At 36.5% G+C, this 27,087-nt stretch overlaps 2 protein-coding genes across 10 annotated transcripts in view; one reads left to right on the forward strand and one right to left on the reverse strand.

Moving 5' to 3' along the window:
• LOC137238021 (sterile alpha motif domain-containing protein 5-like) overlaps nucleotides 1–27,087 on the forward strand; it is an 801,561-nt gene that overhangs the window by 362,004 nt on the left and 412,470 nt on the right. The gene's annotated exons all lie outside the window — the stretch shown is intronic.
• Nucleotides 379–18,717, reverse strand: LOC137238020 (uncharacterized). Its single transcript, XM_067762525.1, has 7 exons — nucleotides 18,462–18,717; nucleotides 18,226–18,398; nucleotides 16,955–17,695; nucleotides 6,265–6,498; nucleotides 5,760–6,201; nucleotides 1,742–3,091; nucleotides 379–1,428 (listed from the first exon to the last, which is right to left on the reverse strand). Exons 1-7 carry the CDS (start codon nucleotides 18,499–18,501, stop codon nucleotides 623–625), a joined length of 3,786 nt encoding a protein of 1,261 aa, XP_067618626.1. The 5' UTR covers nucleotides 18,502–18,717; the 3' UTR covers nucleotides 379–622.

Genomic DNA, 27,087 nt, shown 5'->3' on the forward strand with positions numbered 1-27,087 from the left:
GGAAATGAGAAGGCTGTTCGCGACAATTCTAGAGCCCAGGAGAAATAGGCGAAAGGGAACACTGAAAGTATAAAAGCAGATCAAGCTAAGACATAGTCAAACAGTTTGATTTTAAAACATTGTAAGTGAATTACGCGAGTAGTTTAATTGTCAAGTACTACTACCATAGTAGTGTTATAAATAGCACCAGTTCGGAGCTGGTCATTAAACCTATAGTGCGAAACTGGTGTTTTGGCTGGCTGTTTCCATATTTTTTTGCAGAGATCTTGAGTCATAGGCAATACAAAAATTCCGCGTCAAAATTTTTCGGTTTTTCCAAACATTCAAAATTTTTACAGCTGCAACCGCACCCATTAAGTCTTTAATTTTTCTCACAAATGTATTTTATTTACTTGCATTTATAAACGATTATCCGTTGAAAACATTTCTTGAGAAATATAACACATTTTCCATACTTTGAAGTAGTTTATATTTAATAATTACATTTCAATGTGTTGTTTAAATATAAAAGTGATTTAACGTCTACTATTCTAACCTCCCTACCACGTAGGTAGGCATACCACCAAAACTTTCAAATAAATAAAGTTAGTAAGTATAAGCAAGATTGCTACATTATCTCCAATCAATCTAGTGAAAACATTGAAAAATCTGTGCCAGCATTTAAAACAATAACCTCAGGTGTTGTTGGAACGCCCAAGCGCACCCATTCTCGCTTTAGTCCCGCATCCTTACGAGCAGACTGTAGAGCATGTTGAATTGCAAATATTGAGCTAATCGCTAGGCAACATGGCGGCTCACCGGTAGCCTTTGAACGCATAAATCCAACCGGATTGGGATTATTTTGTAGTAGTTCAATACGAAAGTCAATGGGAATATCCTTCGCACCAGGAACCTTATAATTCCATGTACGATTTGTAAGTAGTTCACCAGTTTGCCGATCATATTTTAGCTGTTCGGTAAGCCAATAACCAAGCATCATAACAAAAGCCCCCTCAATCTGACCAATATCAATATGTGGACTAAGGCTTTCACCAGCATCTTCTAGTATATCTACACGTTTTATTTGATTGCTGCCTGTTAATATGTCTACTTCGATTTCCGTCAAAGCTAATCCATACACATTGTATTCCTCCATATCACCTTTTTTATAATGCTCACTAGCAATCATATTAATAGTTTTTGCCCAGGCTTGTTGTACAACATTCTGCCAACTGGCTTCTTTTCCTAAAGCTTCCTTTATTGGTTTAAGGCGTTCATTGAGCGTTTCGCAAGATTTACGAACAGCGAAACAAAGACTTTCACTACCAATTGCCCCACCTGTAACCAATGAGTTTGCACCATTGATGGTGTCGCTCGATTCAATCTTGATAAACGATAGCGGTATGCCAAGCGTATAGGCGGCTACTTGTGCAATTTTTGTGTTCATACCTAAAAAGGAAATAAAACGGAAAGTTTTGTACCACTTCAGTAGATGTGACTAAATCTACTGCTAAGAGATATATCAGTTGCCGTTTCAAAAACGTGCTATTTCAGAAAATTTTTGAAAATCCAAATTTCAGAATTTGTTTCAAAAACGCCCATTAATTCAATATATTTTGATTTGAGATAGAGCGGGCGTTCTTCAACCAAGTTCTAAGATAAGGCGTTTTTTTAAACAAATTCTAGATAGGAGCGTTTTGGAACTGAAAGTCGAGATAAGCTGATATTCCACTCAGCATTCATGCTCTTCTAAACAACTTACCTTGACCCATCTCTATACCACCATGCGATATAACAACAGTACCATCAACATGGTATATAGAAACAGTAGCTGGATACTGACCAAATAAAAATACTGGATATTCCATAATAGCCAAACCTAAACCACGTTTAATCCAACGATTTTTCTCATTAAATGCGTCAATTTCACGCCGCCTTTCTCTGTATTCTGTTTTCTCTAAGAATCGTGGTAAAAGCTCTTCCATTTTGTTTCCAGCTTTCAAATTAGTCAAACGCGCATCAGCTGGATCTATGTTTGCTTCAAATGCAATATGTTCAAGAATATTCTCAATCATGGCTATGCCTTCAACTGAACCCGGCGCACGACACCACGTAGAACTGGGAGCATCCGTTATAACAGCCTCACCTACAATTTTGGTGTTATCGTCTGTAAGATCATAGCAATTTTTGGCACATGCGACAGAGTGACTTATAGGACTTTCATTAGCGGTGTAACCTGCATCTTGATAAAACATATTTTTAAGACCTAAAACTTTTCCGTTAGCCTTCAAATGAAACTCGTAGTCAGAACGACATCCCCAACGCTTGCCGTTTGAGTTCATCATTGATTCAATAGTTTGCACGAACCGCGCTGGACGATTAAGCTTATATGCTGCTAAAGATGCCGCACAAGCCACCTGATTGCAACGCGTGATCTTGCTGCCATAACCACCACCAAGACGACGCACTTTGAGTTGTACATCTTTGGCTTTGATTTGCAACATTTTTGCAATTACACATTGTGTATGATCCATCCATTGTGTGGCACACCAAATTTGTAATCCATCTTCAAAAGGCACAGCTATAGTAGTTTGCGGTTCCATAGTAAAATGGTATTGTCCACCAATTTCGAATAAACCTTTTGCGCTAATATCCGGTTTTTCTGTTAGTTTAATTTCAGCTTCTGCTGATGCCTTTACAGATCCTTTCAAACGATTCATTTCACCTGCTTCGAAAACATGTGCAGTTGTCGGTAAAATTATACGGCTACCACTGGAATAGGTCACTTTCACTTTAGGCGCAGCTCGATTTGCAATATCACTTGTGAGCGCTACTACAACTCCTAAAGGTTGATTATAATGTTTTACAATCCCACTACAAAATATCTCTTCGACATCAAAGCCAAATGTTGGATCGCATGATAGGTTAGCGCCTGATATGTCTTTAGCTGAGTAAAAGGCAATAACACCCGGCGTATTCAAAACTTCAGAAGCGTCAATCTGTTCAATATTTGCTCCAACCTTTATGGCATTGGCGAATGCACAAAAAACAGCATTAGATGTGGTGATCAAATCATTCATGTAGGTTGCCTCACCGGAACATTGAATTAGTGCTGTAAATAAATGTAGTTATTTGTAGTTAGTAGTCAATGCTTTCATTACACAGTGCAACAGCAATTTTGCAGCAGAATAGCGATGCTATTTTTCTATGAGGTATTATTGTACAGATAATTTCTTCTGAACAAACTTATAGTCCAACACGATGCCTCTAACAGCTATATCTCTGTTATCAACCCTATTAAAACTGCAAGAATCCTTGCACTTTCGTTAGAAGTAAGCGAAGGCAAGTTGTGAGTAACCACAGCAAAACAGGATATAGAAAAACACTGCTAAAAGAAGACGAAGAAGATATTTTCTCTTTATTTTCCATTTAAAGGTTGATTTGGTTCCAAATTGTCCTGAGGCAGATCCCTGAATAGATTTAGCTTTGGTGCCCTATAAAATGAGTTATATTTCATACTAACACTTTGATATGACCCACATTTTATTTTACCACTTTATCATATTGTGGCGAATATTGGCATAACTATGCTATGCACTATGTTAGTAAATAATCACAACAACTAAAACATTAAAGCAAGCCACACTTGTGTACATCATGGAGGAACCATACAAGGTGGCAGCATGGTGACATACCTACAAGCATAAATACAAGTTTTATGTACTTTGTTTTTGTAAACTCGATGGGCTAATCGCAAAATCGTACTGCGCCGGAAGTTGATGTGTCAAATCAAATAAAAAAATTTATAATGAGCTGTCCCATGGTGCCACCTTGTATAGTTCCGCCATGGTGTACATGAACACATCAATCATCATTTACACACATATACAGAAGGCAACGAAGATTATCTCACATACACATATGTAGTCATCCGCTAAGAGCAGAAGTTGATACTCACACATACACACGCATATGGCTAGTAGAAAAGCATAAACTACAAATGTGCATGTATATAGCCGGTAACTAAGCATGAGATACAACTGTTATCGAACACATTTTCGCAAAATGACTACACCTTAGCAGAAATGGGTGAACGAGAATACCGAGAGTACAAAAGCAGCGCAAGCCGAGGAATCAATTTCAGTTTGATTTAAACACGCTTTTGTGAAGTACCTGATATTGAAGTATAATTGTACTACTCCCGAAGTAGACTAAATAAAGATCATATTGCAATACTGAATATTGGAATTATTTATTCGACAGTTCCGCGATACGAACGTCATCAGAAGGTGCAAAATAATCGGAATTGCAACGAATTCGAAACAATATAATTCTGAAGGCATTCAGTGTGTAATCATATATTCACAAACATTCAAAATTAATCAGCAACATTTTCACTGTAGCAGAAATGTTGCTGACTGTGGTGGGCTATACGAGAACGCGCTCGTTATAAAGTTGCTATTTATGGTTGCAACATGTTGCCAAAGTATTACTCAGTGGTAAAGTAGAAACGGATTTATTAATGGTGGAGATTTAAAGTGTAAATACTGTTTAAGTTGTAAGTTTTACTGGTTTTGTACAAATGTGCAAAAAATTGCTTGTTCTGCCTTAAGCCCAGTTTTACCGTGCGAGTTTAAACTACAGTTAAAGTTGACTAGAGTTTAACCCTGCCACTTTGGCAGCTTGCGCTGAGATAAGCAGCAAAATTTTATGTTTTCGTACAAACTGTCAAGGATAAACTCGAGTCAACTTTAACTGTAGTTTAAACCTGCATTGAAAACCGGACATTCGTTTTAATCATAACACAGGCGTAGTTTCACTCTACATCGACCCACGAACATACATCTATTCCATCACAGACTTGACATCACCACAAAAAGATATCATAGTTTCGTTTCCACTTTTGAGTCTAAGGTCATTGCTCGGACAGGCAGCTTTCACTGGTAGTAAATGGTTTCATAGAAGTAGCAAATAGTTTCATACAAGTACTAAGATTCATACAAGTAAAAAAAAAGTTTTATAGAAGTAAACCATTTCATACCTGTACGAAGTTTCATTTCAGCGTAGGCACTTAAAGACGTGCAGTGCGCTGCTTTTGAACAGAGCCTTCTCCCATTGGGAAAGGAGTGGCTGATACGTTAAGGGAGAGACCAGAGACCCCGGTCTTACTCTGAGATTCTAAACGAGAAAAACGCTACGATTGCGTTGACCATAAGAAAATGGACGAAACAACGAAGCAGTTCCTAACTTTGGCGCTAATACATCACAGGAATTACCATGGGCAAATGTTATCGGAGGAAAAGAAGTTGCCTAAATGACGTTCTGTCACTACTCGATTAATCAGGTTTAATTTAGGTTTATAGGGAGAACAAGGGAGGGGGGGGGGGCGTGGGGGGGCGAGATGGCCTAGTAGGTTCAATGTGGTAATATTAAATCATTCTCGAGATGGTCGGGCTTTTACCCTACTGGTGTTTGTGACTGGAACGTCAACGTGGATCTATATCCGGCAAAGGACCACCAACATCGATAACTCTACCCAAAACCTTCAGGGAACTTATTTATTGCTACAAATCAATATGTTCGAGGGGGGACTAACATACTGCTTAGTAATGATTTGCCACGTGGTTTTAAGGGTTCAGAATTTAAAAGGCACTATGTTCCTGCAAAGATTATAGGAATTTTCTTTACTTTTTGTTTGTTCAGCGGAAATGATTTGTACGATGTACAACCTCTGCGCTTATTAAAACTTTGTAATTACTTCGACGATTAAAATAACTCACCTTCGATTTTTTCTACAGCCTGCGTGACGGGATATACTTTTTCGTTTGTTTTAAAATCTTGTATACCAGATGAAAGCGGGCGCTTGAGTAAATTACCACCGCTTTTGTATTCCAATTTAACTTTGTTTTCGGGTGCCATTTTAAGTAAACTTTTATAAAGTAGACCACACGCCAAAGCTCTTCGATATTCAGGAGAAGCATCTGGCAGCAATGCATCGGGTTCCAGTTGTGTCTTAAGATTTTTGAATATGTTTGAAATTGTAGCCTTTTCATATAACATCTGGCCTGTTAAGGCTGCCTCTAGTGCTTCAGCATGCGTAAAATTGGGATTAATACCACCAAAACACAAACGAGCGCTATTGATTTTTCCAATCGCAACATCCATATCTAATAAGAAGGCCGCATTTACATAAGCATGTGCATTTTGTGAGCGTGGCATAATCTATAGTTTGATTGAGATATATTGTAATTGGACGAAATTTGCAAAAAATTGTATAAATCTTACTTTGTATGAATGGAAAATGAATTTTTCTTTAGGATAAGCTCTCAGTTCGAAGCCAAGTATAATAGTCTTTTTATTGTTATTAGCCAAGTATTCCTTTAGTGTTATGGTTTTTTGTGTTTGCGCATCTTCACCAACAATAACGGTTACATCGAGAGCTTCGAATGTGACAAAAATGTCTGATGGAAACTCTGTATGATACTTTTTTATGCTGATATTTCCTGCGAGTGTTCCAGTCTAGATATAAATTTTAAATAAGAATTAGAAACTTAAAAACGTATGTAGATATTTTCATTTAAGGCAAACGATACACTAAGACTAAGATATCTACAACGAACAGCTGTAATTTTGAAACAGCGTTAGCATCGCAGTGATCGTTATTTCTAAACAAAATTGCATTTAATGGTTAAGATCAGAACGAAAACGACATTGCTGATGGCACAACGCTGAAAGCGGTTTGTCTCGAAACCAAATTTGACAAGGGATGACGGAAAATAGTTCCAATATATATCGGTTAAAATGGTCATAAAATTAAACTGGTCCCAAAGGCATCAATAAGTGTTGATGCAAAATGTTGCTAAAGATTAATGTTTTATTCTCACTTTTTCGTTAAAAAAAATCAGCCACTCTGATGGCGGAGGCGTAGTGTATGTATAAAATTTAAGCTTTGTATGAGAATCAATCTGCCCAATTCTAAAACAATTCCTTGTGAGTTCTTTCACTTTTCCTTTTCCTCTTATTCTGTACAATGTTCGAAAACGCAGAAACCGGTTATGGGAGAAAAGTGGGTATTATGAATGTGAGTGAGAGGGAGATTTCTTTGCCGTTTCTTAGGAGTTCTTTCACTTGTTAAATTAAAGGTATTGCATCAAAATAGTTATTGAAGTAAATTGCTTTTTTTAAGAAGAACACTTATTTGTACAAATTTGTGCTAAAATATGTACATTCTACCGCAATATTTTTTATTTTAAGTCGAAAAGTATATCAAAAGCAACGGAAGAGCTCTTGGTATATTTGACGAAGCCATCCAGAAATTGGGCAAGGATTTTTTAAGAAGGCTTAAATATATTTTGGCACATGACGAAAGACGAAGTCAACTCGACTTGACCGCCAGAAAATTGCTTTGCTGAATGGAAGCAAGCAACTCCAGCGGATTTGTGTTATCCTGCCGTCTTCTTCTTCTTCTTATGCTCCTCTGTTATGTTGCTGCGGCAGCAATTCAATTTCAATTTCAATTTATTTAAAAAAGTGGTTGTGACTGTAAGACAGAGTCTTTTATAGCACATCAGCGATTATACATTGCAAAATAATTAACAATTAAGCCTAAATTCTTATAAGACAAATACTAACAATAATTATAAATTGAACGAATAGAAAGTTTTGTTTGTAAAAGGAAGAAAGGTGGAAATACAAGGAAGAGTATGAAGTTTTATCACAATCACATTAAGCTTACTGAACTGAAGTAGTCATGAATAATTTTTTTGAAGTTGTTCCTACACAACACACCGTTAAGAGAATTTGGGATAGAATTCCAAAGCCTTACAGCATGTATAAAGAATAGCCTCGAAGGGCACAAATAGAAATATCTGGGATTGATCAATTTGCGGTGTCTACCAGACTTGGAAAATTTAAGTTTATCAAAAAGATACTTTGGTGTTTGAAATTCAATGAGTTTGTACATGTATATACAATTTCGCGCTGATATATACTCAAACATACTGCATCCGAGAACTTTGCGCTTCCATGAAGATATATGATCATATTTTTGTAGGCCGTAAACATAATGTGTGACGTTGTTAAAAGTAACATCAATTTTATGGTACAAAGCAGAGTCAAGTTGACTGTAAACGAGCTCTGAGTACGTTATGTGCGGAAGGATCAGCTGTATAGCTAGTTTTTTCCTAGTCTCTAGGGGAGTAAATGAGGCAGACATTCTCAATCTACTTAAAACAGAATAAACATTATTCAAAACTTTGAAAAATTGTATTTTGTTTTTGGAATAGTAAGTAGACAATTTTTCAGATAAACTGCCATAGCTGCGCAGATAGATCCATTTCGATGGGTGCTAATCCTTCATCATCAGTACGCTTTAGGCAGTGCGCTAACCATTTAGCTATACAGCGGTGATTTACCAACTATATTTATTCAGTGTTGCGCCATCTGGTGCATATCACTGATAATGCTGGATTTTTGTTTACTATTCCAAAAACAAAATACAATTTTTCAAATTTAGAAAAATTTAAAAATAACAATAATTATCATTAGAAAAAAATTATTGTTCTGGCCTTGAGCTCGAATCCAACCTTGAATCATTTATCAATAGGCCGATAAAAACAAAACCATTATTCACAACTTTATTTACATGGTCGACACAGTTTAGTATTGAGTTAATCACAAAGCCCACATTTTTTATTTTGCTAGTAAACCAAACCACGTTTTCACCAACGAACAGTTTTGGAGTATCTTCAGTATGCACAACACTATTGCTAAGAGGCAGAAAATATGACTTTTTGGCATTCAAGAACAGACCGTTTGCACAAGCCCATTTAGCGATAGCAGACAAGCCGCTATTTATTTTGTAACACAAATCATCAACAAGACCAACACGACTAGATAAATACAATTGGATGTCATCAGCATAAGTATGTGCATTAACATACTGACACCTAGCGAACACATCATTGATAAAAAGACTAAATAGAAGCGGACCAAGGACAGAGCCTTGCGGCTCACCAGAAGAGTACATGATCTAGAGCCTTTGCATACAACTTTCTGAGTCCTTTCTGCAAGGTATCTGGCCATAACGTTAACTGATCCAACTGAAAACCCAAAAAAAACTTTGAGCTTTTCACAAAGAAGACTATGACTAACTAAGTCAAATGCCTTGGAAAAATCCAGGAGGCAAAGGAAAGTTAAGTCACCTTTATCAAAATTAATTCTTATGCCGTCCAGTATTTTCGAAAACCAGATTGCATTGGATTGAACAGATTATGGTGTTGGACTATGATGAAATTTGAGCTGCCATCAAGGACTCACACACTTTTTGCGAATGATGGAATAATGCTGACTGGCCTGTAATCAGAAGGTGTTGTGGCTGCATTTTTTTTGGCGGCAGGAACAATCAGAGCCTTTTTCCATTCCACTAGGAAACACCAAGTTGTAAAGCAATGATTGATTATGTGCGTAAGGATTCCTAGTACGAAAATCAGTACAATTTTCACAAACTTCAAGGATATCCCGTCCTCCCCAATGGCATCGGAATTGATTCTCATAAGGCATTCAAGAACATCTTTTTCACATACTGCGCTAAATTGAAATTCTCTCTCCGGTGAAAATGTGTGTTCTAAGTACTCAGCTATGTCCTGAACAATACCTGATATACTAAAATAATCGTTTAGAATATTAGGATTAATCTGACACTCAGTCGTCTGTTTGCCATGGATGTTGAGATTCTGTAAGTTGCGCCATAAATCTTTAGATGGTAGTGCCGGATTTAACTTCCGGTTACTGTATATTTGCTTTGCTTGCCTAGTAATGTAAGTGGCCTGGTTGCGAGCGATTTTATGCTGCGACCAAGCAATGTCAGTGTTGGTCTTTTTCCACTTCGTGTACAGCTTATTGCGTAGTTTAATAGCAGATCTGACTTTGTTATTATACCAAGGACAAGAGTTTTTATAATTCGGACTTCTCGTAACGATACGTGGACATTAAATAGGCTGCAGAGGGTGTTATTTAAAAATCAAGCTTCTCATTCACGGTAGCAAGAAACCAACCCAATCGACATATGAAAGATCAACAAACAACTCATCTACATTTAGAGAATTAAAATCACGATAAACAGAAGTTGACACCGTTACTGAACAATCAAAAGTAACATCTAGTGTGCAAAAAATAAGATCATGATAGGAGATGAAGCTAATTTGCTGAAATTTTAAAATGTGGTCAGGGCTTGACGTTATAATGATGTCCAGGCTCGGAGTTGAGTTATGAGAATATCTTGTTGGTACAATATTGTTAACAACGGTAAGACCAGCGCCCGCGACACCAAGTAATTTCATAGTGTTAGCATCATTACACAAAAGATTTACGTTAAAATCCCCACAAATTACAAAGCGCTCAAAATCAATTAGAAACTGGGATAACTCCTCTAAATATGAATATAACAGATTACACCTGTGGAGGTTGTACACGCAAGATACCAAAACTTTTTTCGCGTTGTCCGATATTTCGGCAATTATAAACTCCGTGTCACTGTTTTTTGATTCTGCCAAGACACTAATTTTCAAGTAGGACTTGCAGTAGATAGCAACTCCTCCCCCTCTTTCCTTTTCTGTCGACACGTGTCAGACTATAGGTAGGGATGCTGTAACAAACGTCAGGAATATCACTAGTGAACCAGGTTTCCGTGACACAAATAAGATCAACATTAGAATCAGAAAATACATCCCTAACATAGTCCAGCTTATCATTATTTAAACTGCGGGCGTTGAAGTGTACTACATTAAGTCCATCACATTGCTTACACAAGATATATATTAATGCTTTGTTGCTATTACCAATTCTGAAGGCGGATTTCCTACCGGGGTCTAAGTACATTAGAAGGTGAAGGAACGACTACAAAAAGTATGATACACATAAAAACCACAGCAGTGATGCAAATATATGTGACTGCAAAAAATAAATAGCACAAAGAGAAAAAGAGCAGAAAAACAATGAGTATGACTGAAATTAAAGCTAGAAACAAAATAAGAACGAAAAAATGGACGAGTTAAAAGAATTGAACATAAAGAGAAAAGTCCACAGCATAAATTAGATTGAAAGGCAGAGCTTAAGTTTAACATGTACATATACATAAACATTCTAAAAATTATTTGTTTCATATTGTAAGTGCGCTCAAGTGCTAACAACAGCATCCACCTCGGCGATGCTGCCAACCAATTTGGGTTCTTCGTCACTCTTGTGCCGAACAAATACTCTGCCTCGATTGAAAAACGCCGACGCTAACTTTTTTTCCGCCTAAGCTCAGATGCACGCGTCATCACCTCCTGCAATTTCCTAGGCAGACTTTCGTGAATATTCACCGACCCATAGCCAGGCAAATCAATGTCAGAGAGCGTCAGTGATCTCTTTTTAGACTTACAAACAGTGTTGCCAGGTTAGCCTTTTCGAGGCTAGATTTAGCCTTTTTTTTTGCCTTTAGCCTCGAAATTTTGGGTTTAGCTTCGTGACTTTTTTCTAGCCTTTTTTAATACGAATGTATTTTTAATAATTTCTAAAATAAAATAATTTCCATAGTTCCTGTGAACACCTAATACCTAATAATATGAGTTCTCTACAAAAGATTAATTCTTTTTCTGCTGAAAATTCGTTGAAAGTTTCAAAGCCAGATGTATTTTCTTACTTTGAAAAAGAGAAGTGTAGTTATTCTTCAAGTCAAATAGCATTAATAGAGCTGCAGTGGCGAAAACTTATAACAATACACTGGAAAAATGTACACTCCACCATGGAATTTTGGTCGGAAGTCCGAGAACATAAAAATGCATTAAACGAACCTCCTTTTTTAGAACTTGTCGAAATCATATTTAGTTTTTTAGTATTACCACTCAGTAACACGGAGGTTGAAAGAATTTTTAGTGGCATGAAAATTCTGAAAACTAAATTAAGGAACAAACTAAAAATTAAAATGCTTAATGCGCTGCTTAATATTAGATGCTCGTTAAAACGCTTATCTAAATGTTGTAAGGATTTTGAAATTACCGATGATCTCATATTTATGGTAAATAGCCAAACTTTATACGCAGGCTTAAGCTCTTCTGATTCTTCAGACGGGGAATATTTTATATAAATAATTAATTTGTAATATTTTTTTTATGTATATACACATATGAAATCATTTAAAATAATTCCATGTGCTAGTCAAGGAAAATGTGCCTGATATGTTTTGAAACAAGAAGTTATGTTTAAGTTATGTTTATAAGTTTTTATTTACAAATGTGTAAACTAAAATAAAAATAAAAATTTTATGAATTAACCAAAAAAATTTCTGGCCGTTTTTAGCTTCTTTTTTTCTAAATTTAGCTTTTTCTAAACTTTTTTTGCCAATCTAGCTTCTTATTTTGTCATCACCTGGCAACACTGCTTACAAAGTACAGCAACTGATTTTAGCAACTGATTGTGGTAAGGTGCAGAGAACAACTTTATAACAATGGGAGGGGAAGCGTTGGGCTTGTTATACTCAGCTGAGCAGAGCTCACAGAGTATATTGTTCGCATAACGTTAATCCGTAACGGCATAAACTAATCGAGATAGATATAGACTTCTATATATCAAAATGATCTGGGCGAAAAAAGAAATTCATTTAGCCATGTCCGTCCGTAAACACGATAACTTGAGTAAATTTTGAGGTATCTTGATGAAATTTTGGTATGTAGGTTCCTGGGCGCTCACCTCAGATCGCTATTTAAAATGAACGAAATCGGACAACAACCACGCCCACTTTTTCGATATCGAAAATTTCGAAAAACCGAAAAAGTGCGATAATTCATTACAAAAGACGGATAAAGCGATGAAACTTGATAGGTGCGTTGACTTTATGACGCAAAATAGAAAATTAGTAAAATTTTGGACGATGGGCGTGACACCGCCCACTTTTAAAAGAAGGTAATTTAAAAGTTTTGCAAGTTGTAATTTGGCAGTCGTTGAAGATAATATGATGAAATTTGACACGTACGTTACTGCTATTACTATATGTGTGCTAAATATGGGATGACAAACACGCCGACTTTAAAAAAAAATTTTAAGTCACATTTTAGCAAAAAATTTAATATCTTTACAGTATATAAGCAAATTATGTCAACATTCAACTCCAGTAATGATATGGTGCCACAAAATACAAAAATAAGAGAACATTTCAAAATGGGCGTGGCTCCGCCCTTTTTCATTTGATTCGTCTAGAATACTTTTAGTGCCATAAGTCGAACAAAAATTTACCAATTTGGTAGGGACATAGATTCTATGACGATAACTTTTTTCTGTGAAAATGCGCGAAATCGGTTGAAGCCACGCCCAGTTTTTATACACAGTCGACCTTCTGTCCTTCCGCTCGGCCGTTAACACGTTACTAAACTTAGTTCACGTACTTATCTGAACTCACTTTATCTTGGTATAAAAAATGGCCGAAATCCTACTATGACCACGCCCACTTTTCCGATATCGAAAATTACGAAAAATGAAAAAAATTCCATAATTCTATACCAAATATGAAAAAAGAGATGAAACATGGTAATTGGATTCGTTTGTTGACGCAAAATATAACTTTAGAAAAAACTTTGTGAAATGGGTGTGGCACCTACCATATTAAGTAGAAGAAAATGAAAAAGTTCTGCAGGGCGAAATCAAAAGCCCTTGGAATCTTGGCCGGAATACTGTTCCTGTTAATACATATATAAATAAATTAGCGGTACCCGACAGATGATGTTCTGGGTCACCCTGGTCCACATTTTCATCGATACCTCGAAAACGCCTACACATATACATCTAAGGGCCACTCCCTTTTAAACCCCTCATTAATACCTTTAATGTGATACTCATATCGTACAAACGCATTCTAGTCACCCCTGGTCCACCTTTATGGCGATATCTCGAAAAGGCGTCATCCTATAGAACTAAGGCCCACTCCCTTTTAAAATACCCATTAACACCTTTCATTTGAAACACATTCTAGGGTTACTCTAGCTTCATATTGCTAAATGGTGATTTTCCCTTATTTTGTCTCCAAAGCTCTCAGCTGAGTATGTAATGTTCGGTTACACCCGAACTTAGCCTTCCTTACTTGTTTTGTTTATTATTATTCCCACTGCTTCGCAATCGGAAAGCATCGCGTAATGGTGTTGGTTTGCTATCAGTCTCTGCAGATCTTCGAAAATAGCTCTGGTAAACACTCTTTTTCCTTGATTCTGCAGTCAGTTCTGTGACAATTGATTGTGTCTGTACCTCCAGTTGCTTCGCTAATACAGTTGATGATGGTGTGAGAGGGGTTGTTTGGGGGGGGGGGGGGGGGGGGGGGGGGGTGGCGGGCGTTCCTCTTACTGTGTATCTTTTCGCCATTGTTGTTGGTATAAAAACTCGCTCGTTTAAAATTAATTTTTTTTATTGTTTTTATTATTCTTCTTAACTCACTGATTTTAATTAGTATTTTCTTTACTAATATCTATTATCAGGAGCTATTTTCAAATCAAAACAAAGAATTAACACAAAAATAGCTCAAACGAGCAACAGCAATACAAAAGTTTTGGAAAATTTCAATATTTCACCGAGGTAAACAAAAATTATATTGGAGCGCACAAAAACACATCCTATTCAACCAAACGTTCACAATTCATTACTCATTTTAGTGAATATCATATGAAATGCAGTACTGTGCATAGTTTATATTTTATTTATATTTAATTTCAAACAAATTCGCAACAATAATTAAACTTTTCAATTTTTTAAACAACATAAGAAATGAGCAACAAAATGTCAATTGACAAAACAGCTGACTTCGAAAATTCGAAGTTCCTATTCCCCAATTATTGTTCTCCCTAGGGGAAAAGAATTAAAGGAATTTTTCCGCGAGAATAAAAAAATCCGCGAGAAGAAAATTACGAGGGAATATTTAGAATTGGGCTGAATTTCTACTGGGTCAAAATTTGTGCAGCATGACCAAAGATCTCATGTAATCCCAACATTTTTTTGTACAATTAAAAAAATATCAGACGTTCAGAGTTATAGTTATGTTTCGACATCTAAAAAATGGCATGTTTGCTCTGTCTAATATTATAGTTCTAATTTTAGTGGCGTTCCGTAACAGTCAGAAACGCTACATAAGCAACTAGTCGAGAAGGCTGCTCGCGACAATTCTAGAGCATCGGCATAGACATAGTCAATTAGTTTGATTTTAAAACGTTGCAAGTGAAGTACGCGAGAAGTTTAATTGTTAAGTACTACTGCCATAGTAGTGCTATAAATAAATACAATTTTGCTATACTGAATTTTTGAGTTATTTATTCGCCAGTTCAGCGATTTCAACGTTAACAGAAGGTGCAGAATAATGAGAATTTCCTTAAATTCGATACAATTTATATGTAATTACATATGGCTCACTCTTCAGCGCTGTTGGTAAAATTATGGCTACCAATTTTCCCGCTCTGAGGATTTTTATTTAACCCGAATCGAATACAAATGCTGCTCGAAAACTGTTAAAGTACATATATTTATTTCAGATTTCTTCTGAACCGAGTAACATAATAAGGGCCTACATGCGTTTAGCACCAGTTCGGAGAGGTCATTTAACTTATAGTAAGAAACTGGGGTTTTGCCTGACTGTTTCCATATTTCTTTTGCAGCGATCTTGAGTCAAAAAAAAAAAAAATAAATAAATGTAAGGCGCGATAACCTCCGAAGAGATTTTAGGCCGCGTTTCTCTTCCAATTTGATTCGTGCTCCTTTTAATTTTTTTTTTGCATCTGCAAAACAGATGAGTTTTCACTGAGAGCTTTTCATGGCAAAAATAAACCCCGAGTGCTTGCTGAGAAATAGTTAGTCCCTTATTTATAAGTTGTCGAAGTTCTCGTTTCCTTTCAACTAACTGAAGCGTGTATGCGAAATTAAGACCCTTATTTATAAGTTATTATAAAATGTTACTGAGTTTGTAACCCCTTGTGAACCCGGAAAGTCAGAATTTGTCCGCAACATTTTGACTAAGCTTACTAACAAACAGTATTAAACAATGTTGTTGACTTTTTCTGATTATACGGGAATTTTCTGATAATAAACTTGTTGTATGTTGATGCAGCATGTTGCTAAAGTATTACTATTTATATTTACAAAATCCCGAAAAAATTCACCTTTGGCGTCCTAAAAAAATAGCTTACATTTCATACCAACACTTTGATTAATTCTTACTCATTTCGGCTGTTCGGGAACGTTTGCACTGATTGGTTGTTACTACGTGTTATTAATCTCGCTCTGAAATTACCAATTGGGCTCGAAGTGATCTCCAAATCAACACAGTATCATATACATACGTCCATATATGTATCATCCTGAACTGACCCCAAATAGACAGCGAATAATCCCTAAATGACCATGTGATCACTCCGAAAGAGTCACCAAAATCATGCCAAAGTACCCCCAATGACTCCTGGAGGACCTTAAAAAAGGTACCCAAAATCATAAAGCAAGACCAAATCGAAATCATCCTCCAATGTGTCCGAAGTGATCCCCAAACGGCCCTGTGAGGACACGTAGGGACCTTTAAAATCATTCCGAAACTACCCCGAGAGAGCTCCCAAAATCAACCCGAAATTACCCCAAAGTGATCCATAATTGATCTTGAAAGAGCCCACAAAATCATCTCGAATAATTTTAAGTTTTAAAAAAACTATTTTTTACTTACTACTTATTTTATTTATTTATGAGAAATACAATTATAAATAATTATATTACTTTGAGAAGGCACTAGCGGCTAACACTATCGGCCTGGTACTATTTATTTTATTGCTTGGCGTACGCCTGCTAAGAAATAAACAAAGTAGGTAGGCGCAAAAGCCGGTCTGCAGGCAGAGCATACATTGTAGACATTCTCATCTTATTTGCACTTTTAAGCACACAAACAAAACACTTAGCAAAACTTAATTACAATGCTACTCACATTTCGCACGGGTACATTAGCAATCAAATCGAAATGCTGCCATAACTGTTGACAATACTCGAAACCCGGTTTCTCTGCTGCTTGTAAAAATATATCCATTGACTCACTTAAACTTAAATTTGCACCCAGAATCAATTTGTCAGCGGTAATGGAATGCTGTTTCAGCTCAGACAATGCATGTATGTCGATAAAATGTTTTATATTCAAATCTCTTCTACATACACCATGAGCGGTATTGCCTGCTACCAACATGAACTGATCATCATTACCCAATTCAGATAATACATTGAATAGCTCGGAGAGTGTACGCGGCCAATGCCATTTGGTGCCATCAGCGTAGACTAGGTAATTTAATGGCTTTTGACAGCTACCCGCGCACTGCAAACCAGTCTTAGGACAATTCTTTAATGTGATATCTTCAATATCGCGACATTCCTCTGGTACAGCGATTGTGCTATCAACCGCAAAAGATTTCATAGCATCCAAAATAGGACGATAGCCAGTGCACCTACAAATGTTGCCACCAAACGAGTTCTCAACTTCTTCCATTGTGACTTTACCGCCATTTGACTCCAGTATGCCATACATATTCATTATAAAACCTGGTGAGCAGAAGCCGCATTGTGTACCATGCATTTTAGCTAAACGTTTTTGTAGAGGATGATATCCGATACGTTTATTTCCGATACCTTCAGCTGTTATGATCTCCCAATCAGCGCAGGTATTTAGTAGCGTCAAACACTTGAAATTAAAAATTTTAGTAATTAGTAAGGCAATTCAAGATTAATTGCATATGAGGTGAAAAAGTTATGCATTTGCATGAAAAGGCACCCATGCAACAGATCGTGAGCGACCTTAGTGAATCACCATAGCAACCATAAAACGAAAACAAACCTACAAGATGCGACTTCAACGAAAACCACTTAAAAACCACTCGTGAAAGAAGATCTTACGCAAACATGCACAAAAGCATATACATACTTATCAATTTCCTTTTATAAACTCGTAAAAACTTCAATTGGAAATGTTGGTAATCTAACCGAAAGTGCTCTTGCAGGCGGTATTAGTTGCTCGAAGTGGTACTTTGTGAATTGGATTCCGAAAGAAATGGATATTTAGCATTACATTCTGCAAAACTTTTGACAGTTGCATTGCATATGGTATGCAATGAACATTTGCTATGGCAACGATGCAAGGCCACATGATAGTAAACTGCCCTACTAGGGCATGTATGTAAACAAAAAATGAATTATGATACAATTTTTACTTACTGAGTTTACAGCCCATGTACGGGTTACACCATCATTCGATTGTTTACCTTTGACGACACACACGCATGCCCCACACCCGCCCTCCAAACACATATACTTTGTTGCTGTTAATTGTGCATGCTCTCGTATGAAAGTGTTTAGCGTTATATCCGGTGGAAAATTTGTAAGATTAACTATATAAATATTTTGTAATGTAATATTAATTTGTTATTCTCTCCATTGGGGAATATATTTACCGTTGTACGGTGTGCCATTAATGATAAAGCTCGTCGTCATATTTACACAAATTTATATTTTCAGCCGTAAATGTAGCACAATAAAATTCTATGTCGCGTAAAACAGGTATTATGAATATATGTATTCTTTCAAAATATTTTGGGTTTCTTTTTTTTTCTTTGACACACTTTACGAATGCTAAGAATAATTATTTTCGAACTGAACACGAGCGCAAGAAAAGTTTTTCACACAGACCGTACAGTTTGATGGCTTATATGTGACTACAACGAACTGAAGTGGAGCCAATACACTAATAGTAGCCCTTGGCTAATAACAACTTTAATGGTTGGAATGCATGCGAGAGAGACAATGTATGACCTCATGGCAGAAACATCAATGTGCAAGTTATGTACTTTCGAGTATGCTAAAATTCAAAATTGTAAAAACAAATCAAGGCAAGGTAAGAAAAGGAAAAGAAAGGAAAAATACGAAAAGAAAAGAAAGGAAATATTGGAAGTGAAACCCCGAAGCCGGCAGCGAGACTGGCCGGCGTGCTATCAATTTTCTATCGAAGTGCTAATGGTTTGTCATCGATGAGTAACCGGTTTGTTATCGACGGAATATGAGCGTCTTATCCATTTCTTATCGACAAGTTTACAGTATGTTTTTGTTGTGTTATTGACGAGGTAAGGACGAGTTATCGATTTATATCTGAGCGATTTATAGACGATTTATATGTTTGTATGAATTAAGCGGGGATTGCCCTCATTGCTTTTAAACGTATGAAAACATTTATTTGAAGCAATTTTTAATTTATAATTTTATTTAATAATTTGGGACAAATTTAAACAACGTGACGTGAAGGCGACAGCTGTTTCGATTATACCTTGTAAATTTTTCCCAAATTATTAAATAACATTTATAGGTTTGTTATCGATTTACTGTCGAATTATGATCGAAAATATTTTCAATATATTACTGGAAAATTATCGATTTGTTATCGGTATGTTATCAATTTCACTATCGATTTCATATCAAAACTTTATCGATTTTTTATTAAAAACTTATATATTTGTTATCGAAAGGTATCGATAAGACACCAAAAAGTTATCGGTAAACTATCGAGCATCGATAGTTATCGGAAAGTTATCGATTTGTTTTAAACAAATTATCGATTTGCTGTCGACATGTGATCGAATTGCTATCCTCGTCCCATCGGTTTGTTAACGAAAAGCTGTCGATGTTCCATCAAAAAGCTTTTGAACTTGTATCGAAATTTGTTTACGTAGTGTTATCGATTTGTTATAGTTGACTAATCGGTTTATTATGAAACTGATACCGATAAAACTTCACCAAATCGATAACAAATCTATAACCCGTTGAATCGGAAATAGACGGCCGATAACAAATATATTGCTTTTCATAATAAGCCGCAAATAAAAAAAAAAACTTATCGGTATCGGTTACTACCGATAAGAAGCCGACGAAGATCAACTCAAATAACTCGATATTATTTGTTTCTGGTAAAGTTACCTCTGTGTTGGTTTGTTATCGAAAAAAAATGGCAACGCAACGAAAAGTTATCGATTTGCTATCGAGTAAAACCAATACTTCCGAACTTGTCTATTAAAATCTTATGACTAACTTTTTCAAAAGCTTTTGAAAAGTCTGTTGACATGCAGGTTTTACTGCAGAATAAGTAAATTAGTGGTCTTTATCTTAACTCGAGTTATGTTGTTTTATCATACTTTCTGCTATCAAATTTTATAAGATATTGAGCTCTATAAGCGGTTTGGTATATAAAAATTTGTAATTGCTTTGTGTTATGTAACTTCACCACTCCTAGAAAATTATCAAGTCTAACGAACCGCTTTTCATTTGGTAATTAGAGACGTGAATGAATGGAGGGGTGTTATGTGACAATTTGGGATCTGCGTGGCTTTTAGCATAGATGGATTATTTTTATGTATATAAATATTTCTTAATTAGAAAAAAAAACATTTCCAGAACATTATATAATAAATACCCTGCAGCGAATTGCATTAGTCCCTAACTAACGCAGAACAGGCAGCTTTTCTTTGCTTCTTCTTGGGTTCATCAGGGCAAGCAATTGGTTAGGTGAGGACCACCAGGAGCTAAAGGGGTTAAACGAATGTACGGCCACCCTGCACTTACTGAGGGCACTCACAATAGACAAAAATATCTCCGAGTGGAAGTGTGGGTAATACCCATTCACGCCCTCTTAACCTAACCTAACAGGCGGCACTACTTCAAATTTTGTACCCTAGCAGTGCCTTCTGATGAAACTTGTAACATTGTGATGTCCTACCAAATGGCAATTGCCCCCAATAGCAGACATCTTGAACGCATTCTAACTGGCTCACATGGCAACCTAATAAAAACGCAATGCGTTTGCGTAGCGCACGCATATAAATGGCTTTTTATGCCCTAACCGAAATAGGCATGCGTTGCGACAATGTAAAGCATGTGTGCAAACGTCAAACTGAAATGTCATGCAGAACAAAAATTCGAAATCGAGTTAGGTTTTCACTCAGCAAATACAATTTCGGTTGCTCTCACACAAGTTGTATGTGCATGAGACTTTTTGACAGAAAATGACTTGCGTAAGTTTATATTAGGTTGGCATGTCAGTCGTAGGTTGTTCTGAAATAATCGGAGCTTGTGATTAAATAATTTAAATATGTATAAAAAAAAAATAAATAAATGTAAGGCGCGATAACCTCCGAAGAGATCTAAGGCCGAGCTTCTCTTCCAATTTGCGTCGTGCTCCTCTTGATTTTCCCTACAAATTGGCCGGACGGGACCTACATGTTTTATGCCGACTCCGAACGGCATCTGCAAGGCAGATAAGTTTTCACTAAGAGCTTTTCATGGCAGAAATACACCCGGAGCGCTTGCCAAACACTGCCGAGGGACGACCCCGCTTAGAAAAACTTTCTTCTAATTGAAAAACCTTATTTCTAAAATTTTGATGTTGCTTTGCCCGGGGTGCGAACCCAGGGAATACGGTGTGATAGGCGGAGCACGCTACCATCACACCACGGTGGCCGCCAATATATATGTATAGCTGTGTGTAAAAACTGTCCCTCTCTGTATATGATTTGCACCTGTTCGGAGTCGCTTTGCGTGACTGCCTCCCACATTAGCTGCAGTGTAAAAATTAAGGTGATCCTTAAACATCAAATAAACTATTTTATTCAAACAACAGGCGAAAATGTAACTTTTACTTTTTGGGCCCAATTGTAGATGGTAGGTGCGTGTCGCATTCAAGTCAATGCTCACATTTCGCTATACAAGTTAAAAAATCAAAGTAATTTTCATTCGCATATTACCCCTAAAATCGATATTACTATGGCGAAAGTATCACACGCAAGTTTTGGTCCCGATTTGATACGGTAGCGCGTGTCCTCATAAAGCATTCTGAAAATTGATCCCTGCGCCGTCTTCAGTCGAGTTCAAAACTTATATTTGATATCTTCAGACTGGCGAACCACGAAAGTTAGAGCCCAGATTTAAGGGACCCTTTGTCGTTGCTAAAAGTCTTGGCAACGATCCCTACGTTATCGAAGATCTTCCTGGTTCACGACGTACTAAGAAGCATTACTCTACTGTATTTTCATCCGACAAATTAAAGTTATTTAATTATACGCTTCCTGACGACGACGATGATAGTCCGAGTAATATGGGCGATGACGACATCTGATCGAGTGCGATCAGAGATGTAGGATAGGCCGAGTTGTTACGGTATGGCAACCTTAAAAAACAAACTCCGTACACTGATGAGTAATTTGCGTAGTTAGAGTTAGTTACGCGCTCGGGGCAAACGAAGACACATCACTTTACCATTCCGTCATATTCATTTCAACCAACATTCACTTTCCTAAATCTAATTAACTTTTCTACATTAAAGGGCCGTATGCAGCTCTTAAGAAAACCAAAAATTCCATATAAAATGACAGCCAAGAAATGCTCAAGAAAAATTTTATGAGTGAAATTTTCTTTTGCAGTACGCAGCTTAAATGAATTAAATACTTTTATATCAACTATGTGTTGCCTTTCATTCATATAATACGCGATTTTCAGTACTCAATAAACGAAGTACTAATCTAAATTTGTACGACCCCAAGGCCACTACCCAAATGGAGAATGCGAGCTTCCCATAGTGTCATATGAAATTTTAACTGCAATGCTTAATCTATCTCTAATCGAGAAAAAAGTGTATGTGTAATATTTTTGACCGCAGTATTACCGTTTCAATAGTCGAGAGGGAATATAATAAACACATTTCATTTTTGAGTACCGCTCTTACGAGCATATGTACATTAGGGTGGTTTTTTTAATCAAATAAATATTTTTTTTTTGTTGTCACCGCTTCAGATGGTACTAAATAAATACATAAATACTTGGCTTGATTGTCCTCCGAGGAAATTTAGGCCGAGTTTCTCTTCAATTTGCATCGTGCTCCTTTTTTTATTTCTCCCCACAAATTGGTAAAGAAATTAGTAAAGGTGGCATTAGAAAAACTCTTGTTATTTCTGTATTTTTGTTTTTGAAATCGATGTAAAAAAGATTTTTTATATACATAAAATGAGCAATATGCATATATGTAATACTCCTATATTGCTAATAGAAAAGCTCTCAATTTGTTTTGAATTCGAAATCTAAACAAGACAGCCTATAAAATTTTTGTGATTGTTGCAGCATAAGTGTGACAAGAAAAAATTTAAATTTAGGTACATTCGATTATTGAATACAAAAACAAAAACGTTTAAACAGCAATATATCGGCACTCTGATGTTTGGGAATGTACCTAGCCTTTTGTAGCAATATAGGAGTATTACATACATATATGGCAATATGGAATATTTTAGGAAAAATTGAGACCATTAATAATATTTCGCTAATTTGCAGAAAAAAATGTCAAGTAACAGAAATAGTAGATCTAGCAAAAATGTATAAGCTTGTGCTTAAAATATAGATATTTAAAATCAAATTGGTCAAAATAACTTTACCCGTTTTTAGGTTGTAACCAGTAAAAGAAATGATAGTTCCATTTTAATTTCGCAACTTTTCGCAAATTATGGAATTATTAAAAAAAAAAAAAAGTCTAGGAAAATGTTTATATTCGACCTTATATGAAACAAGGTAACTTAAAGTAATCCTAGGAAAATATGCAACTGCGCTCTCGTACAGTTCGGACGTGTTTTTAAAACGCTCCTTCATAAATCTTTCATAAATCTATAAATCCACCGTGTTGTGAAAGTAAAAGTGCCTTTGCAATGGTAACACATTTGACAAATCGCTGACTTTTGTGAAATTATCATTATTAATTCCAATTATTTAAACTTTTAATTAAAATGCCTTGTGTGTGCGGTCAAAAAGTTGATAGAAGTCAACCGAAAGTGCAGTGCGCTAAGTGCAACAATCTCTTTCACATAAATTGTGTTGATATCCGTCAGTCAGACGTCGATTTTTTATTGAACTCCCAGCAGAGTTTTTTTTGTAAAAATTGTGCTACTCAGCGTCGGAATTCCCTTCGCTCTCCTCCCCCAACTCTCATGATTGATGAAAAGGCTATTGCCAAAAATTCGAATTTGTCAGAAAGTAATTCTTTAGAATCTACGAAATCTAGGCCTGACAATGCGATAAAAAGTGACAACAGTAATAACAACGTCAACAAACAACAACCAACATTGGTATCTTTATTTAATATAATATCTTCTCTTAGAGCAGAGAATGCTCGTGTTTTTAATGTGGTCAGTGCTCTAAAAGATGACAACAAAAAACTCTCGTTAAAATTTGATAGCTTGCACTCAGCTCTACTGGCGTTTCAGCGCGATATGGTAGAAAAAGACAATACAATTGCTTCCCTCACCGCGGAAATAAATTGTTTACGCGGCTCTTTTGAAGTCGCAGTTAAACAAGTCATGAATAATGCCGATGTGTGGTACGGTAATCCCTCTCATCTGCCACCCTCAACTAACGAGAGTGCTAACATGTCAAATACTTCTAATACAACGAACGTTGTGACGTCAGTGCATGAGAATGCTCGCTCGCCTGTTGCTGTTGATGCTGCTGCTTGTGCCATTACAATCACGTCGCCTAGTGTTGTGACGTCAGTGCATGCGGATACAATAAATAATAATGTTGTGACGTCAGTGCCAGTGAGTGCCCAACCATCCGTACTATCGACAAGTGCTGCTGCTTGCACTACTAAAACTTCAACGCCTAGTGTTGTGACGTCAGTGCCTATGAATCCTCAATCATCTGTAGTATCGATTAGTGCTATCTCAAATATTAGTACTGCAGCTGCTTGCACTACTAATACAACGGTGTCCAATGCTGTGACGTCGACGCCTCAGAGTGTTATTTCAACTTCAAATAATTCTCGCAATACGTATGCATCCATAATTACGGCCGTGCCAACGACGGGTATTTCGGCTTCTTCTTCATCCACTCATGCGTCTATTAAGGATGATGGACAGGGGGCAAATGTGTCTAAAACTCGAACTAAAATGAAAAATACTAATTCTCGAATTCTTATTAGAGGATCTAACGCATCGAGCGATCTGGTGGTTGCTGATCGTTACAAATGGCTACATATATCGTCTTTTTCGCCATTTGTAACTGAAGATAATATAATTGAATATGTGGCTAGGCAAGCTAATTTAAATAAAACCGCATTAAGTTGTACGAAGCTAGTAAAAAAAGATGTTGCGTTGGCAAATCTGAATATAGTTAGCTTCAAGTTGGGAGTTCCTGAGTCATCATTTGACAAATTGCTCAGCTCCGAAATTTGGCCGACTAATGTTACGGTGAAGCCTTTTCAGTTTTTTCGGAAGGCTCACAAAAAGCCTCCTCGCACACAGTAGGGAGAAATCGTCCCGCTAATAAAAGCAGTAACGACTTAAGGATATATTTTCACAATGTATCTGGCATGAGAACCAAGTCTGATCTTGTGTATAATTTTAGTGCGCAAATGGATTATGATATCTTTGTCTTCATCGAGACATGGCTCAATGAAAAATTTTTTGATAGTGAGTTCTTTGACCCAAATCTTTTCAATGTCTATCGCAAGGATCGGGATGCTGGGAAAACTGGTTGCATTCGCGGTGGTGGTGTTTTAATTGCTGTCAAGCGCCAGCTGCGTTCATTTTTATTTCCGCTCAACAATGACGACTCGCTACTTGACCAAATCTGCGTGTGTATAAATGCTTCTGGTTCTGGTGCGCATGGCTCCCTATATCTGCTTGCCTCTTATGTTCCACCAGGCAGCGCATTTGATGTATACAAAGCTCATGCTGATAACATAATCTCTCTTGTTTTACGAAACCTTAATGATAACCACCTCTGCGTGCTTGGAGACTTCAACCTTTGTAATATTCACTGGTCAACAAATAATTCTAGTTATGGTCTCACACCTAATAATCTTTCTTTGAATCACGAACTGTATTTCATTGATAATTTATTGAGTCTCAATTTAAAGCAAATTAGTAAAAGTGTTAATGCCCTAAATAGATTATTGGATCTAGTATTTATAAGTGACAACATTAATTGTGAAGTCAGCGAATGCTCTAATGCAGTTATTCCCAAGGATAGGCATCACCTACCACTGGTCATTACTTGTAGTTTTTACTGTTATGCGTCGGATACTTCAGATAGCAGATTAACATTCAACTTCAATTCGTGCGATTTTCCTAGATTTAACGATTTTTTAATGGAAATAAACTGGGACGAATTACTGGAGGGACTTGATACCTCTAACTGCTTCGCCACGTTCAAATCCACTCTATTTAATCACTGTTTGGATAAAATTCCGGTAAAGCGAAAGAGGCCGTATAAACTTCCGTGGTATTCGAAAGAATTAAAAAAACTGAAGAACATAAAAAATAAATATTTGCGTAACTTCAAACGGTCAAAGAATCATATATTCTTTACTAAGTACAAGCACTATTTAAAGATATTTAATCATTTGGATAAGTTTCTGTACAATAACTATATTTATAATATTGAGTCGAATATTAAATCGAATCCTAAAACTTTTTGGAACTATATAAAGTCAAAAAAAGGCGGCTCCATTGTACCCTCTGGAGTTTTCCTTGATGATCAACCTGCGCGATCTCTAAGTGAGGCAGCGAACTTATTTGCTGAGTTTTTTAAGTCAAATTTTTCTCAGGATGATAATAATAAAGCGGTTGATTTTTCATTGGATGCCGTTAGTACCCTGAACTTCGGTACGCTTACTCTCTCCTGTGAGGATGTTAGTAAGGCTATTATTATACTTAAATCCTCATCCCAAACTGACGTTGATGGGTTTTCTTCTGTCTTGTTAAAAAACTGTCCAGCCTTGGTCTATCCGTTGACTCTGATTTTCAATAAATCATTATCATGTGGGACGTTCATCGATGATTGGAAGCTCACCTCGATTACGCCCGTTTTCAAATGTGGAAATAAGAACGATGTGCGTAACTATAGACCAATATCCAAGCTGTCCACAATCTCTAAAATTTTTGAGCATGCTGTGAATGCCAAGTTGAGTTTTGCTGTTAAATCCCTTATATCACCCAACCAGCACGGGTTTGTTGCTGATAGGTCCACGGTTTCAAATCTTGCTGTTTTTAGCGA

The sequence above is a fragment of the Eurosta solidaginis genome, chromosome 1 (genome assembly GCF_040869045.1).
Source record: "Eurosta solidaginis isolate ZX-2024a chromosome 1, ASM4086904v1, whole genome shotgun sequence".
Lineage (NCBI taxonomy): Eukaryota > Metazoa > Arthropoda > Insecta > Diptera > Tephritidae > Eurosta > Eurosta solidaginis.